Genomic DNA, 14,726 nt, shown 5'->3' on the forward strand with positions numbered 1-14,726 from the left:
AACATGGCATAGGCTTGATGTGAGGTGAGCATTGCGAATATATATTAACCACACAGCAACTTTCAGAAAAACGGAAGCCTTATTTGTGTCGTTTCAGCCCCAACACTCAGGGATGCAAGGTCTCATCTTGCGATAACGTATCAGACTCAATCACTGCAGGTACCCAGGGGCATAACAGCTCATTCAACAAGGAGCGCCGCAACATCGGCAGCGTGGGCCACACAGGCACCAATAACTGAAATTTGTCAAGCCACAACCTGGGCCTCTCCATCGCCATTCATCAGGCATTATAAAATAGATGTGTTTGCATCCGCTGAGGCCTCCTTTGGCAGAAGAGTTCTGCAATGGGTCCACAGGGACCAGGAGGGGTTTCCAGGCCAGATGGAGTCCCTCCTGTAGGACAGGCCAAGCTTTGGTATGTCCCACTGCTGCATGCTCTGAACAGCTCATGGGAGAAAGGGCGTTGGTACTTACCTGACACGCCCATTCTCTTTGAGCTGTGAAGAGCATCCATCCCCACCCTTTTTCCATCTGTTGGGGTCCTGTTTCGGCCAACGAATTTGTTAGGGCATTGAGGACGAGGGCGTTTATTTCTCTCATCTTCCCCAAAACTGGGGAATGCTGGGGAGGAGTCCCGTGGAGGAGGAGGAGCGTTCCACAAATTAAGCCCAGCCTAGACATGCAGAGACTGAAACACCTCCCACTACTGGATGCTCTTCACAGCTCAAAGAGAGCAGGTGTGTCAGGTAAGTACCAACACACTTTTTAAAAATTCTACTCAGATATCGATTATGCATATAGGCCAGAAAACTCTAGAAACTTTAATTATAAGTCATTACATGAAAAGTCTGCTTCTGTCTGCTAGCCTGTAATATTTAGAAAACCAAGATGAATGAGTCAAGACTTTAATTCTCAGTTAAAATTATTTCCTGAACCATTTCTTAAATGATTTCGCATCTCTTCAGGAGGATGGGATAAGTATTAGCAGTTGTACTAAAAATTGCATTGTCATAGCTAAATCACCTACTTACTAAATTATTTTATCCATTCATGTGTGTATCTTGCAAGAGACAAGGGAGAAGAGCATCAAACAAAGACATAATGTGGCTTATTTACTTTTTATCCTTCGTGAGGTACACATTTTCCCACTGTGATTAATAAACCATAATTTCTTTCTTGTAATATCGTCCAGCATGCAAAAGCAAAACAGCAACTTTGAATTTTCAGTAGTTTGTTGTGGCTTATTATATAGAATATTTGAATAGTTCAATTCAATTTAGGGAGAGTCAATTTACAATGCTCTTATCTCCTGTCAAGTGAGGCACCATCTCATTCTGGGGGACTTCTATTAAGTGCTCCTAACTGCATTAGCCTTCAGAAATAAAAATAATAACCATAATGATTCTTTTTTTTTTTACCTTAGTCTGACATGAAACACAGTTCATGGCTCTTCATTGTTACTAAACCCATGAATACTTTAGCATTTACAAAGATATGAAAAGGTTCTTTTCCCATCAAAGACACAACAAACAGTAACAAATAATTATTGTTGTCCAAATGTTCCTGAATGTAAACCTGCTAAAAACATTGCACTTTCTATCTCAGAGAGTATTGCTAGTATTCTTATCACTGTAACAATTCTAAGTGCATCAATATCAGGGGAAAGCAAGTATTCTGCCATGGAATGAGAGGAAAAATAGGAATTAAGCCTAATAAAGTTATAATAAGAAGCATCATTCATTGCTTACATGTGAACTGATTATTCATCCTGTAGGATCAAGGTGACAGAGGCGGCTCTATGACATTTTAAAGGATTGTTCCATAACAAAGCTTCTTCTCTCTTCAAGAACTCTGATTTTGGGATTTCAGATTACTCCTATAAACACTTTAAATTAAGGAGGCGTGATATGCAGAGCAGTTAGGTGACAAAGAGAAACCTGTGGGTTTTGTATGTGCGTATATCCATTGTGCATTGTTGATGATGAGAAGATTTGGATGCACAAAGAGAGGCATACCTTTTCAGTCCAAGGTTTCAGTTGTTTAAAAGACTTTTCCAACTCTTTTGCTAATTAACAAGTATACCTGCTGAATAATAGTATTTTTAATAAGACTCTTTCTACAGAGTTTTGAATAGTTTTTAAGAGAGCCTCAGTATCACAGATACCATATCTTTCCTGCAATAATATCTCTACATTATTTGTAATTTATTTTATGAACTTAACATATACATAAAGTATGCCTTCTATCCTAAATTGTTGAGTAGAATATCTACAGATATAGCTTGGAGAGTTACTTGGAATTACTTTTTGAAAAGCTCTTAAGGAAGGTTCTGATATATTTAATGTTCATGTCAATGTTTCTAGTCTCTAGTAACATCATGCCAGGATTACTGTATTCCCACTTAAGATGTTGCTGTTGTATTGGTTTTCCAGCAACTATGGCCAATGAACATGTGATAAGTTCATTGAGAATATCTATGTAAAGTTCTGGATTAGTTCCTAAGATTTGCAGTTTTGAGTCTATCACTTTTTGGAAATTTACTTATTGTTTATATGCTATATGTTTCCAAATAGAACAAGAATAAGGAAGAAAAGATTAATAATGTGTATTTGAGATTTGGTAAATAGAAATTGTTAATAATGGAATGGACATATTATGTAACGTAATACATAATAATACAACGGAACACAGTACAATATCTAAATAGTATCTTCAAAGATACCCAGGCCTGATTTGTGTATTAAATACAGCTTTAATATAGCTAATAAACTGTGCAATGGTTTAAGTAGTTAATACTCAAAATGGGACACATATCACTATTGCCATAATAATTCTCTTACTATCTTCCTCTGATTTAACCATCTAAAACAATCCTTAATCCTTATGCTTTCTTTTCTCCCATATTGCCATGCTGAATTATCCCATCCGTCAGTGTGTACAAGATAAGAGCTATGTATTTTAACCTTTGTGGAAATACTCTGTTCCTTCCATTTTTTTTCTGATACTACATTTAGCTTTTCTATCTGTTACTCAGTTGGGCAACCTATTTGCTGGAGACACTTCAAGTCTTCATATTAGATAGATTTTTTTCAATCTGCTGTTTCTCATAGTTTTAAAATATAATATCTATCACCCTCAAATTGGATGAATTATTATTTTATAGAAAAATTGAATGGCACTATGTTATGGAAGGCTGTATTTAGAAATTCTCATAAGGTTGATTATTAAGCAAACACATCCATCCATCTGTTTATTTATCTAATTTATCTATTCACTCAATCATTCATTCAACATTGTATATGCTGTCACATATACATAATTCAAGGTGTAAATATTAAATTCTATTTCTCATGCTTTGTTTGAATAAACAAATAGTTTCTACATATTTTTTCCATTTTCATCTTTGTGAGGTTTTTAAAACAATTCTGAAGTTCTCCAATCTATTTAATTTTTTTTTCTTTAGCAAAAAGTTAGTAGAATTTCATACAAACTTGTGCATATTTTTTCCCCTTATTACTGAATATGTTACTTTGTTAAAACTATGGTAGTTCCCTTAAACATTCTGATTAATACTATATTTTAAATTTTTATATATTTTGCATAATTGGTAATCCAGAAGAATTGAAAGCAAAATGAATACTTTTGGAACCTATCATAGTGTGGTCTTAGAGGATATATTACTTAATAGGCTGCTTTCACCTGCAATCTAGCCCAATATTGTTGATGCTGAATGGCAAGGGATCCATTCTACCTTTGGGAATTCAGTTTTAATTTTAAAAATCTGTTAAAAAAATGGAAGTTTTTAGCCAACAATGGAGGAAAAATATAGTTTGTCTAATGTTCAGAACTTACCATGTGTTAAAAAAAACTTCACTTGATTAAGGCGGGATCCTTTAAAAGTTATATTAAATTAAATTTAACACAAGGAAGAAAGTGCCAGAATATTTGTGAGGCGTGCATTATAGTCTTCAATCTTAGCTCCACTGACTTAAGTTGTGGAGAGTAAACTTTAATCTGCTATTAAAGCTGTAGTTGATAGATCTCTAAATTAAATTGAATAAAACACATACTCCTAGACCTCACCGAGAAAGCAATAAATTGTGTTTGAGAGAGCAGAACTAGGAAATGACATTTAGGTAACACACAGTTCATTAGTTGTTTTTAAGTAGATGTTATTATAAGCCATCTTGATGCTGAAAGAAAATCATAAATCTGTTTGGCTGAAGATCAAAATTGAACTTATTTTCTGAGGGTGTCATAAAATATGGAAGTATATTTCAGTTGTACTGAATAGTTAGCGCTGAAGATCCAGTTGTCATCTGTGCAATATTTGGTTATTGTTAACGGAAGCTAGATATTGCTAGTAGTTAATTGGCCATACATGCAAGAACCATATTTTACAAAGGTATATATGATCTAGTGATCTGTGATTAAACCATCTTTTATCTTTAAAATAATTAATAGGAGAAATACAATGACTTTCTAGAGCTCAGTCTCATAGGTAAGACATTGTACTTTTCACAGTATTATTTCATTGATTTTCAATCTTCTCAAAACTATTTGTCATATTGGAGAAAAACTGGATAGCCATATACTTTTCACTATGAACAAATGATAGTAGGGAGCAATACATTTAAACAGTGTTTTGGTTTCAGTATAATTCACTGTCATTTCTTTAGATATCATTGTTCCTATTGATTTAAAAATTGCAGGTGTCCATCCTCCAGAATTACCTGTATATACTATATCTCCATGCACTTGGAGAAGTAGCATGGATACCATTCCTGCTATCTACATAGAAAACATATCGATAAGGATTACAAAAGGCAGTGGACTGTAGTACTTACCATGAAATAAAGAACTATAAAAAACATATAAAGCCTAGTGAATAGACAACATTTACGGTTAATGTAAGTTCTGTGGAACAAGGCATCTTCTCATTGAAATGGAAAATGCCTCTAGGTTTTTCAAAAATTGGAGTTCTTTTGGGGTGTGATTAATTTGTTTTTTCTTTGGTTACAGGAATATATTTGCATGTGTAACACTGGATGTATTCACCACTTTCTCTACTTTGGAATATGAAGCCTAACTTCAGCATCTCAACATTTGTTGTGGTAGCAGCAGTTTTGTGCTGCTTGATGTCATCAACAGAGGCAGATAGTAAGTAATTTCCTGATGGAAGCATATTATAATTAGGATCATTGTAAGATTGTTTCATAAAAAGCTAGCTTTCAAATGATAGAATGTAAAAGTAAATCATCAATTTTTACTCTGTATGATGCTAGCAAACAAATCATAAACTTACCATAAGTGTATTGAATTTTTCATTGCCTTTCATTACAAAATTTCAGTCAGTGTGCATGGATACCAGGACAATTCTTGATTACATATTTTGTCCAATATTAATTTTTCATTCCTTTAATGTTAATGTTGCTTCTTTTCTTGTAATGTTATAAATTTTTGACATGCAGAATATCCTTGTCTCTTATATAGTTTTAATGCTCCCACTAGGGTTCACCGACTTTGAGAAAATAAATAAATAAATAAATATATGCATATTTTAATACCGTGTTTCTCACAAAATAAGGCCGGGCCTTATTTTTTTTTGAGCCCTGAAAAAATGGCTAGGACGTCTTCTCGGGGGTGAATTAATTTCTTCCTCCCCCGCGCACCAGCGCCGTCTCCAACAACAGTGTCTTAGTCGCTCCCGCTTTTCGCCCATCCCCGTAACAACAGGAAAAAAAAAACATTTTGAGGCACCTGGGAGCGCCAGGCACTGCGTTCTGGTTTAATCCCGAGTGGCTGGGTGGGTGTGAGAAGAGCTGAGCGAGCGTCTCTGCTGCTGCTATCCTTGGTGCTTCAGCCTTGGGCTCTGCAAGTTTCCAAAAGTCCCAGTGCAGCAGCCCATTCCTGCATTCCAAGCACCCAGGCCGAGCTGCAGCTGTCCCTCTCTTGCCAGCACCGTCTCCAATAACAACGGCAGTAGCGGCGAGAACCGTGGAAGTTACGGAGGCGGCTCCCCCACCCAAAAAGTGGCTGAAACGCTTCCACTGTTCCCCCCACTGCTGCCGCTGTTATTGGAGATGGTGCTGGCGAGAGAGGGACAGCTGCAGCTCGTCCTGGGTGCTTGGAATGCAGGAATGGGCTGCTGCACCGGCACTTTTGCAAACTTGCAGAGCCCGAAGCTGGAGTATCAAGGGTAGCAGCAGCAGAGACGCCCACCCAGCCGCTAGGGATTAAACCAAAACCAAAACACAGTGCGCAGCACTCCCAGGTACCTCAAAATGTTTTTCTTCCCTGTTGTTACGGGGACGGGGGAAAAGTGGGAGCAACTCAGATGCTGTTGGAGACGGCACTGGCGAGAGAGGCGCCAGCACCGGTGGGAGCTATGGAGGCCTGAGAAGCGGCTGAAACGCTGCCGGACATGCACGCCGATGCCGCCCGTCTGGTGACCCGGGTAAGGGAGCCCTCCATGTTCCACCATGGTGTTAGGAGTGGCTGATGGTGAGGTGTAGCTGCCCACGGGGCACTCCTAATGGCAAGTTCCCCCCCCACCTTCCCCCCCATTTCACATATTTTAAACTAGGCCTAAATTTGGGGGGAGGGCTTAATTTCATTGTATGCCTAGAAAACATGCTGGGTCTTCATATTGGGGGGGAGCATATTGTTGGAGAAACACGGTAGTTAGATACAATATAATAACCCTTACACATTTACACCCTTTTTCTTTTGAATGGTAACTATATATTGTATTATCTGTTTAGGAAATTGGTTATAAGCACATTTGGATCCCCAATCATGGAAGTAATTGGGTTTATATAATAATACATGTGTTCTTAAAGCCTGTTACTTTCTGCACTGAATGGCATATGAATGCATATACTAACTGTATGCCTACATATATGTTCCTACACATACAATTATATATACAGTTAAATTACCATTCAGTGTTTGAATAATTGTGGAGAATCTGCATGTGCCCGCTAAGAGTAGGGAAGACTTTGAGGCTATTGGCAGGATCTGAGAGAGCATGGGGATTACACTAATTTATAGATGTTTATAATGGCCAAAATTTCATGCAATAGCTCAGTCTCAGAAGATGTGGAATTTTAGCCTAGAGCCATACCAATCACTAAGAATTTATTCATTGTAGTGGTTTAATTGTTCCACTAATATGAATCAGATGATAATGCATTTGCAACAAATATAATGACATGCATCTGATTAGGAAAAATCAAAAGATACAGAATTGGAGAATTCTGCTTATCCATGGCAATACATCTGACATGGATTGAGGAGGACTGACTGATGACTAGATGAACATGAACAGGCAATGTCATGGAGCAGCTAGAAAGACTAATGCAGTCTTTACTGCATCCAGATCATGAGAAATAATACTTTTTTATCTATGCTAGATAGTTTGTACTTGGAATACAGTGTCCACTTCTGGGAATTGCAGTTTAAATGGACATAAAGGAATTTTTAGTAGACTTAGATAAATGTTACCAAGATTAAAAAGGATTTAGAAACCAAATCTTACGAAGAACAGAACTGCATACATTCAGCTTGCCAGGCTATCAGGTATAAGAGGAAGCAGAGTTCTTCTTTGCTGAAGCTAAGAACAATGGGATGTAATAAAAAAAATTGAAATGTAGACTTAATATAATGAGGTATAGCCTCATGATGAGAATTGTTTAGTAACGGAATGAATCTCTATGTCCACCCATCCATCATCCATCTGTCCACCCACCCACCCACCCATCCATCCATCTGTCTTTCTGTCTTTCCTTCCTTCCTTCCTTCCTTCCTTCCTTCCTTCCTCCCTCCCTCCCTCCCTCCCTCCCTCCCTCCCTCCCTCTTTCTTTCTTTCTTTCTGTCATCTATCTATCTCAACATATCCAACACCCCTTCCTCCTCCTATTTTCCCCACAACCATGTGAGATCAGTTGGGATGAAAGAGAGTGACTAATCCAAAGTCACCCAGTTGGATTTTATAGCTAAGGTGGGTCTAGAACTTATTGTCTCCTGCTTTTGAACCTGCATTTACTGCATTTGGTGGGGGGAGGGAAATATACCAAAAGGTGGGTTCACATTATTTGCTGTATTCATTGATTTCAGGTTTGTGTTTGAATGTGTTCCTAGATAAAGGATTGATGCAAATTTTAAAATACCATTATAGACAGATGCTTCCTCCTGCTGCTGTGTAAATTTATAAAAATTTGAGATTAAATGTTCATTGCTGTATCCAGGGAGATTACAACAGAGAAATCACTATTCACAGAGGAGTTAAGCAGGATTGCATTCTTTACTCTTATGATACAATTTGTATATTAACTCTGTAGCAATTAGGTTAAAGAGCCTTGCAAACCACCCTCTAAAGCTAACCAGTAAGCAAGTTGTGATCATTTTATGTGTGAATGATGTAGCATTGCTACTTGATTATACTGTTCAAAATGCCCCCAAATTGGCTACTGCCCTGTGATCATTCTGGAGGCCTACTATTTAGATCACCTGCTATTTTTCTGCAGACTTTCATATGCATGTTTTATTTGGGCCCATCTGGGACTCTTAACTCTGCTGCCCCTCTCAGGGGGAGTACAAGCTAAATTTTTATGGACTGTTTTTACAGTAGTGCAAAATATCCCTGGTATAGTCCTTCATTGTGAAGCAGGCATGATTAGAATGGATTTTATATTTGCATTTGCCTGTGTATATTTTTAGAATGGTTAATCTAAAAATGTAGATATGGAACCTTAATTCTTGTGGATAATTTGCATCAGCTTGGAGAAGATCAGTTCCACAAATTATACAGTTAATGGTCTATTGTAAGATGAATTACAAATATGGCATTACCAAAATGTGGTGGATTTATATTTTTAAAATAGGTTTTGGCTATTGAAACAATTCGATTTGTTCTCTTTCCAGAGATATTTTCTTCAGTAGTCTATATCTTTATTTCAGACCAGCAAATTATCTAATTCGGATAACTAATCCCAAATCTAATGGTAATAGTTAGCACATTTTAATGCACTCCCAAAAGCATTACTTGGTGAAACAGTTAAGAATGTCTCCTAGTCTTTCAGATTTTGTCCTTGTGATGAAGGGGAGGTCTAAAATATGACATATTTATAACTTCATTGTTCATTGTATAAAGATACGTGGTTACATTTTATCCCTTTGTTAATTCCAGGTCGTATATACTTATTTTATGTATACTTATGGTTAGCTGACAGTATGATTCATTTTATTTGAATATGGACAGATTTTGTTTTATTTCCTACATCATTTGTTTCTATTAATTAACTTGATATATAGACATGGTTATTTATTTAACTTTTATTATTTATTTTTATCAAATTTTATTTTATAATATTTTATCTTTTTAAAATCTTGTGTTTTATCCTTTATACTTTTCTAAATAGAATATTGATCATGAATGACTGAATGACTGATTCCTTTTTCTGTTGGAAAAATGTTTTCATGTACTATTACCTGTTAAGAGGTTCTGACATGTACAGAGGTCATAGAAATGCACAAAACTTTTGAATGCTGGAACCCAGAATATCTTGCATACTTGCTTCTTATTGCATACAAATTAATGAATGGTTTTATTGCGAGTGACAGATGGATTTGGACTTGAACAGGGACTCTAAATTATGGATTTCTTCTTACACCCTCTTGCTGGGACTCATGATAACATAGTGATACTGTTCACAGCAACAGTCCTGAATATTGGCAATTTCATTTTTCTCTGAAGTCAGTGCAACAGGTAGAAATGAAAGTAGTCAAATATAAAGTGTTGATACTGTATGGGCATGTGAATACCATGTACGTAGTGGTCCCCATTGATTTTATGGAGAAACTGAATGCTGATAAATAGCATTAAAATGATTACTCAAAAAGTGGAGCCAGGAGAAAGATTTATTGATGACTTCTTTCATTTATATTTTTAAATAGCATTCAGGTAATTTCCTTGTAGCTGAGAAGGTATAATTATGAACATAACCCATCTCCTCAGTTTATACACAGCCATTCCCCCTACTGCTCTGAAGTCACAGAAAAGTACCATAGGAATGTCAGACCCAATTAAGATCTGCTAAATGTTTGGTATGCCTCTGTTCTAAGGTGATGATACAGATTAGAGCTATAATTGACCTGGGCTTTGCAAGATAATTATATGTAGAAATGGAGCATAATTAATAATGCAGCAGGATATATATGGATCATTTGTGCTATATGTATCTGAAATCATAGAGCCTTGGGTTTCTCACTTAAAAATCTGTTTATTGTTGCAGTGGCAATTTTTCTGCAGCTGCCGATGTTCTAGCTTCTGGATAAGTAGTCATCTGGACTAGAAGGAAGCTTTTTCCATGATTGAAATGGCATTTAGGAGTTTATATTAAAAACGAGAGGTTTTCTTCCAGTTAGTAGCCTTAAAAGTAGTCACTTTTTAGTATTTGAATGCAGGGAGTGTCCATATTTCCCTGCTGTAAAAAACATATATGTCAAACATTTCTGTGAAGATGGCATAGACTTGCTGGTATTAACAAAAATAGGAGCGAAGTCTGGCCTTTTTAATGCGCATATGTTAATTTGACTAATTTTCTATTTATTTATTTGCTGAATTTCTTCTCATTGGTTTTTGTAAATGTAACCATAATGGTATTATGGTATTATCATCTGCATTTGGGGCCAGAACCACCCTGTAGAAGAAGGGGGAGACCACCAACTGGGTCGAGGGGAGCCGCATCTCCCCTCCCAGGCTAGGCATTTTACTCCCCACCGAAGATGGCTGTACTGGTGGCCAGTATGGCCATCCTGAAGAGGAAGAGCTGACAAAGATTGTGCAGGAACAGTGAAGAAGAGGACAGCATGCAATCCTGCTAACCAGGCAAAACATTTATATATAAGATACCCTGGAATTAAAATTCTAAGAAATTTTTAAGAGAGATAATAAAAGCGGGGAACAGAGAAAGTGAAGAAAAAAAAATGGACAGCTGAAAGCGGCTTTGAACTTTGAAAGGAGGAAGCCAGAAGATATCTGTTTAAATTGGATAAATATGTGATTTTGGTACCAAATAGGCATAATTAAAGCTGAACTTGAACATGACAAAACAAAAAAAAACAGTAATTGATATTTGGACTTATTGGACTTTTGAATTTTAAAAGCCCTAAATAGAGAAGAAGAAAAAGGGGGAATTTGTATATAGCAGAGAGTGCCATCTACTGGTAAAGGAATTTTTTTTAAACGCTTGGCTTTTTTGAAAGTTGAATTTGATACAAAGTAAATGAAACTTTGTTACAAAAAAATAGAGACCCTGGAAAGTGGAAATACTGAACATTAAAACAAAAGAAAGAAGCAGGAAGAAATTACCTTGGGATTGTTTGGTGATTTTGGCATAAACTTAAAATAGGACTATTATTGGACTGGATATTGGACTATTTGATGAATTTGGAAAAAAAACTGTAAGGAATTAATAAAAGCTGATCGTTGGAAATAAATTCTAAAGACATTGGTTGAATCAAATTATTGGACAATTGTGAAAGAGATAATATATATAAAAATATATATAACAGAAGTGTTTAAAAATGGCAGAACTTTTTTTGGAATTAAAAATGGAACTAAGACATATGAAAGAAATGTTACACAAAAAAGGCAAGTCATTTGGTTCTGCCTTACAATTTTTAGAAATGGTGATTTTAGAATATGAACAACAACAAGGAGTGCCAGAAGAGGAGGAGCTGATTAAAGAAGAAGGCATCTTAAATGAACAATTGGAGCAACAAATATTAAAGCGAAGGGGGAAAAGAATGGAAATTAAAATTGGAGATTTGAGGGGACAATTAAAAAGGGGAATGTTTTGAAAACCAAACAAAATAAAAGGAAACAGCAGAAAAGGAAATTATAGAAGGAAGCTTTAAAGAGGGAGTGGGATAAAAATTGGAATAAGAAAAGGAGGGAAAAAATGAAGGAAAAAAGAAGTAATAACAAAAAGAACCAGGAAATAAAGAAATATGGAAATCTAACAAAAATGAAAAGAAATTGTTTGTTCAAAAGACATAGAGATAATGTCATGACTCCAATAAAGAACGGACTGGAGCCGAGACAGCCAGGATGTGATACGGCCATATTCTTTCACTTGCCTAGTGTTGCCACGTGGACGCTATAATGAATATTCATCAAATAACTAACATCGGCTTCCTGACAAGGAGTGGTGTAATAATAATGATTCATGGCTGGATGTCAAGGGAGTGATGTTGTAATTATGATAAGAAATAAATGAGGGTCCATGGGCTCATCGAGCAGGGGAAAGGTGCAGTTACCATGTTTCTTTAATTTAAGGATGCCGGATGTTAGGCAATGAAGCCAGAAGGAAGATGGTTATAGTAATTATATTGTTATCCAAAGTATAACATGTATAAATACAGCTCTGGGTTTCGTTGCAACCCAGAGCTGACTTTAAACATAATTTGATTGCTGTTACCTGTTGTTGTGGTGTGGAAGATGAATAAAAAACTTCACTAAAGCTATAGGAGTGAGTTGATATCTTATCGTTCACCTCCTCTCTGCTCGGATAGGCTGGGCTTAATTGTTAGGATGCTCTTACATCTCCCTGACTCCTCCCTAGAGTCCCCCAGTTTTGGCGAAGACAAGGTGATGCAACCTCTGCCATCTTCTTTGTTATGTTTGTTTGTTATGAATTTCCAGATTTCGTTGGCTGGAACAGGATCCCACCAGATGGATATTGAGTGGGGCTGGATGCTCGTCGCAGCTCACTGAGAATGGGCATATCAGGTAAGTACCAATGCCCCTTCTCCATTGAGCTGCTCTGAGCATCCAGAGAGTGGGACATACCAAAGCTTGGCTTGTTCTATGGGAGGGCTCTGTCTGGGTTGGAGCCCCTCCACTGTCATAGTGGACCCGTTGTAACACCCTCCTACCAAAGGAGGCCTCAGCAGAAGCAAATACATCAATTTTGTAATGCCGAATGAAAGGTGATGGAGAGAGACATATTGCCGCTCTACATATTTCTGCTATAGGAGCTTGCGTGGCCCAGGCCGCTGAAGTTGCCACGCTCCTTGTCGAATGCGCCATGATGCCCATAGGCATGGGTAATGATTGAATCTTGTACACCTTGGGTATCATGGCTTTCAGCCACCTGCCTATAATTGAAGGTGAGACCTTATGCCCCTGAGTGGTTGGCTGAAAAGATACGAAAAGGGCTTCAGTTTTCCTGAAAGGAGCTGTTCAATGTAAGCATGTACGGAGAGCTCTGCAGACATCAAGTTGGTGCCATTGATGCTCTAGGCCCGCAGAAGGCCTGGGGCAAAAATTTGGGAGCACAAGTTCTTGTGCCCTGTGGAGGGCAGAATTGACTTTTGGTATGAATGTGGGGTCTGGTCGAAGAACCACTCTGTCAGTATGGAATATACAAAAGTCCTTTCGGGCCAATAGAGCCACTATTTCCGAGATATGTCGTGCTGATGTTATAGCTATGAGGAAAACTACCTTGTAAATGAGAAAATGGAGACTAGTAGTTTTCAGTGGTTCAAATGGACCCTTTGTGAGTGCTGTGAGTACCTTGTTAAGGTCCCAGGTCGGGTAACGATGTACCATTGGTGGACATAAATTTGTGGCGCCCCGAAGAAAACTCTTTATCCGTGGGTGGTGGGAGATGGATGTTAGACCTTCCCAGGTAACCACCGAGGCAATAGCCGCCACCTGTCATCTTAAAGTGTTTGGAGAGAGACCCCTGTCAAGATCATCTTGAAGAAACTCCAAAACTTGTGCCACTGATTGCGAAAATGGGTCCACCTTGGATTTGGTGCACCATTTATAAAGGATAGTCCATGTGGCATTATATATACAGCTCGTAGAAGGACGCCGAGCTACTTGAATGGTGTTGATTACCCTGGTGGAGAGATTCTCCTTTCTTAGATGTCTCCACTCAACCTCCAAATGGCTAGGTGTAGCCATTGAGGGTCCGGGTGTTGTATCAGTCCCTGGATGAGCAGAATTTTGTGCAGTGGAATTTTTCACAGGTTTTCTGTGGACAGACCCCTCAGATCTGCGAACCACGGCCTCCTGGGCCAGTATGGTGCCACCAAGATCAGTTCTGCATTCTCGTCCAGCAGCTTTTGGATCACCTTGGATATCAGCGGGAGAGGGAGGAAGGCATAGAGGAGTTCCTGGGGCCACCGGCAACGGAGGGCGTTGATGTTCTCCGCCCCCTGGGATGGGTATCTCGAAATGAATCTTGGGAGCTGCACGTTCAGAGGAGAAGCAAACAGATCTATAACTGGCAGACCGAATCTCTGAACCACCTCCTGAAACAGATCCGAGTGCAGGCACCACTCTGACTGGTCGACTGTGGTCCTGCTCAGCCAGTCTGGCTGTGTATTTGTGAGCCTGGAAATATGCTCTGCTGTGATGGAGCTCAAGTTCCTTTCCGCCCAAAGGCACAGTCTCTCTGCTTCCCACATGAGTTGTTTTGAGTGGGTACCCCTTTGTCGGTTTACATTTGCTTTTGTTGTGACATTGTCTGTTAGTATGAGGATGTTTCTCATTCGAATATGAGGAAGGAAACTGCAAAGGGCCTGATGGACTGCCCTGAGCTCCAACCAATTTATGCTGTTCGATCGGTCTGCTGCTGACCAACGTCCTTGAGCTGAGAGGGACTGGAAATGTGCTCCCCATCCAAACAGGCTGGTATCTGTAGTGATGG

The 14,726-nt window shown here is 38.2% G+C and overlaps 1 protein-coding gene across 8 annotated transcripts in view; it reads left to right on the plus strand.

The window, feature by feature from the left end:
* The window catches only part of PTPRF (protein tyrosine phosphatase receptor type F), a 542,470-nt gene that overhangs the window by 206,924 nt on the left and 320,820 nt on the right, over positions 1-14,726 (plus strand). For all 8 annotated transcript variants that reach the window (XM_087929754.1, XM_026706994.2, XM_087929753.1 and 5 more), the window contains one exon: positions 5,023-5,160. In XM_087929754.1, the coding sequence (XP_087785880.1) occupies positions 5,049-5,160 (112 nt within the window). In that variant the 5' untranslated portion in view covers positions 5,023-5,048. The remainder of the gene's footprint in view (positions 1-5,022; positions 5,161-14,726) is intronic.

Source organism: Pseudonaja textilis, chromosome 3 (genome assembly GCF_049901715.1).
Source record: "Pseudonaja textilis isolate UNSWEBS1 chromosome 3, rPseTex1.2, whole genome shotgun sequence".
Lineage (NCBI taxonomy): Eukaryota > Metazoa > Chordata > Lepidosauria > Squamata > Elapidae > Pseudonaja > Pseudonaja textilis.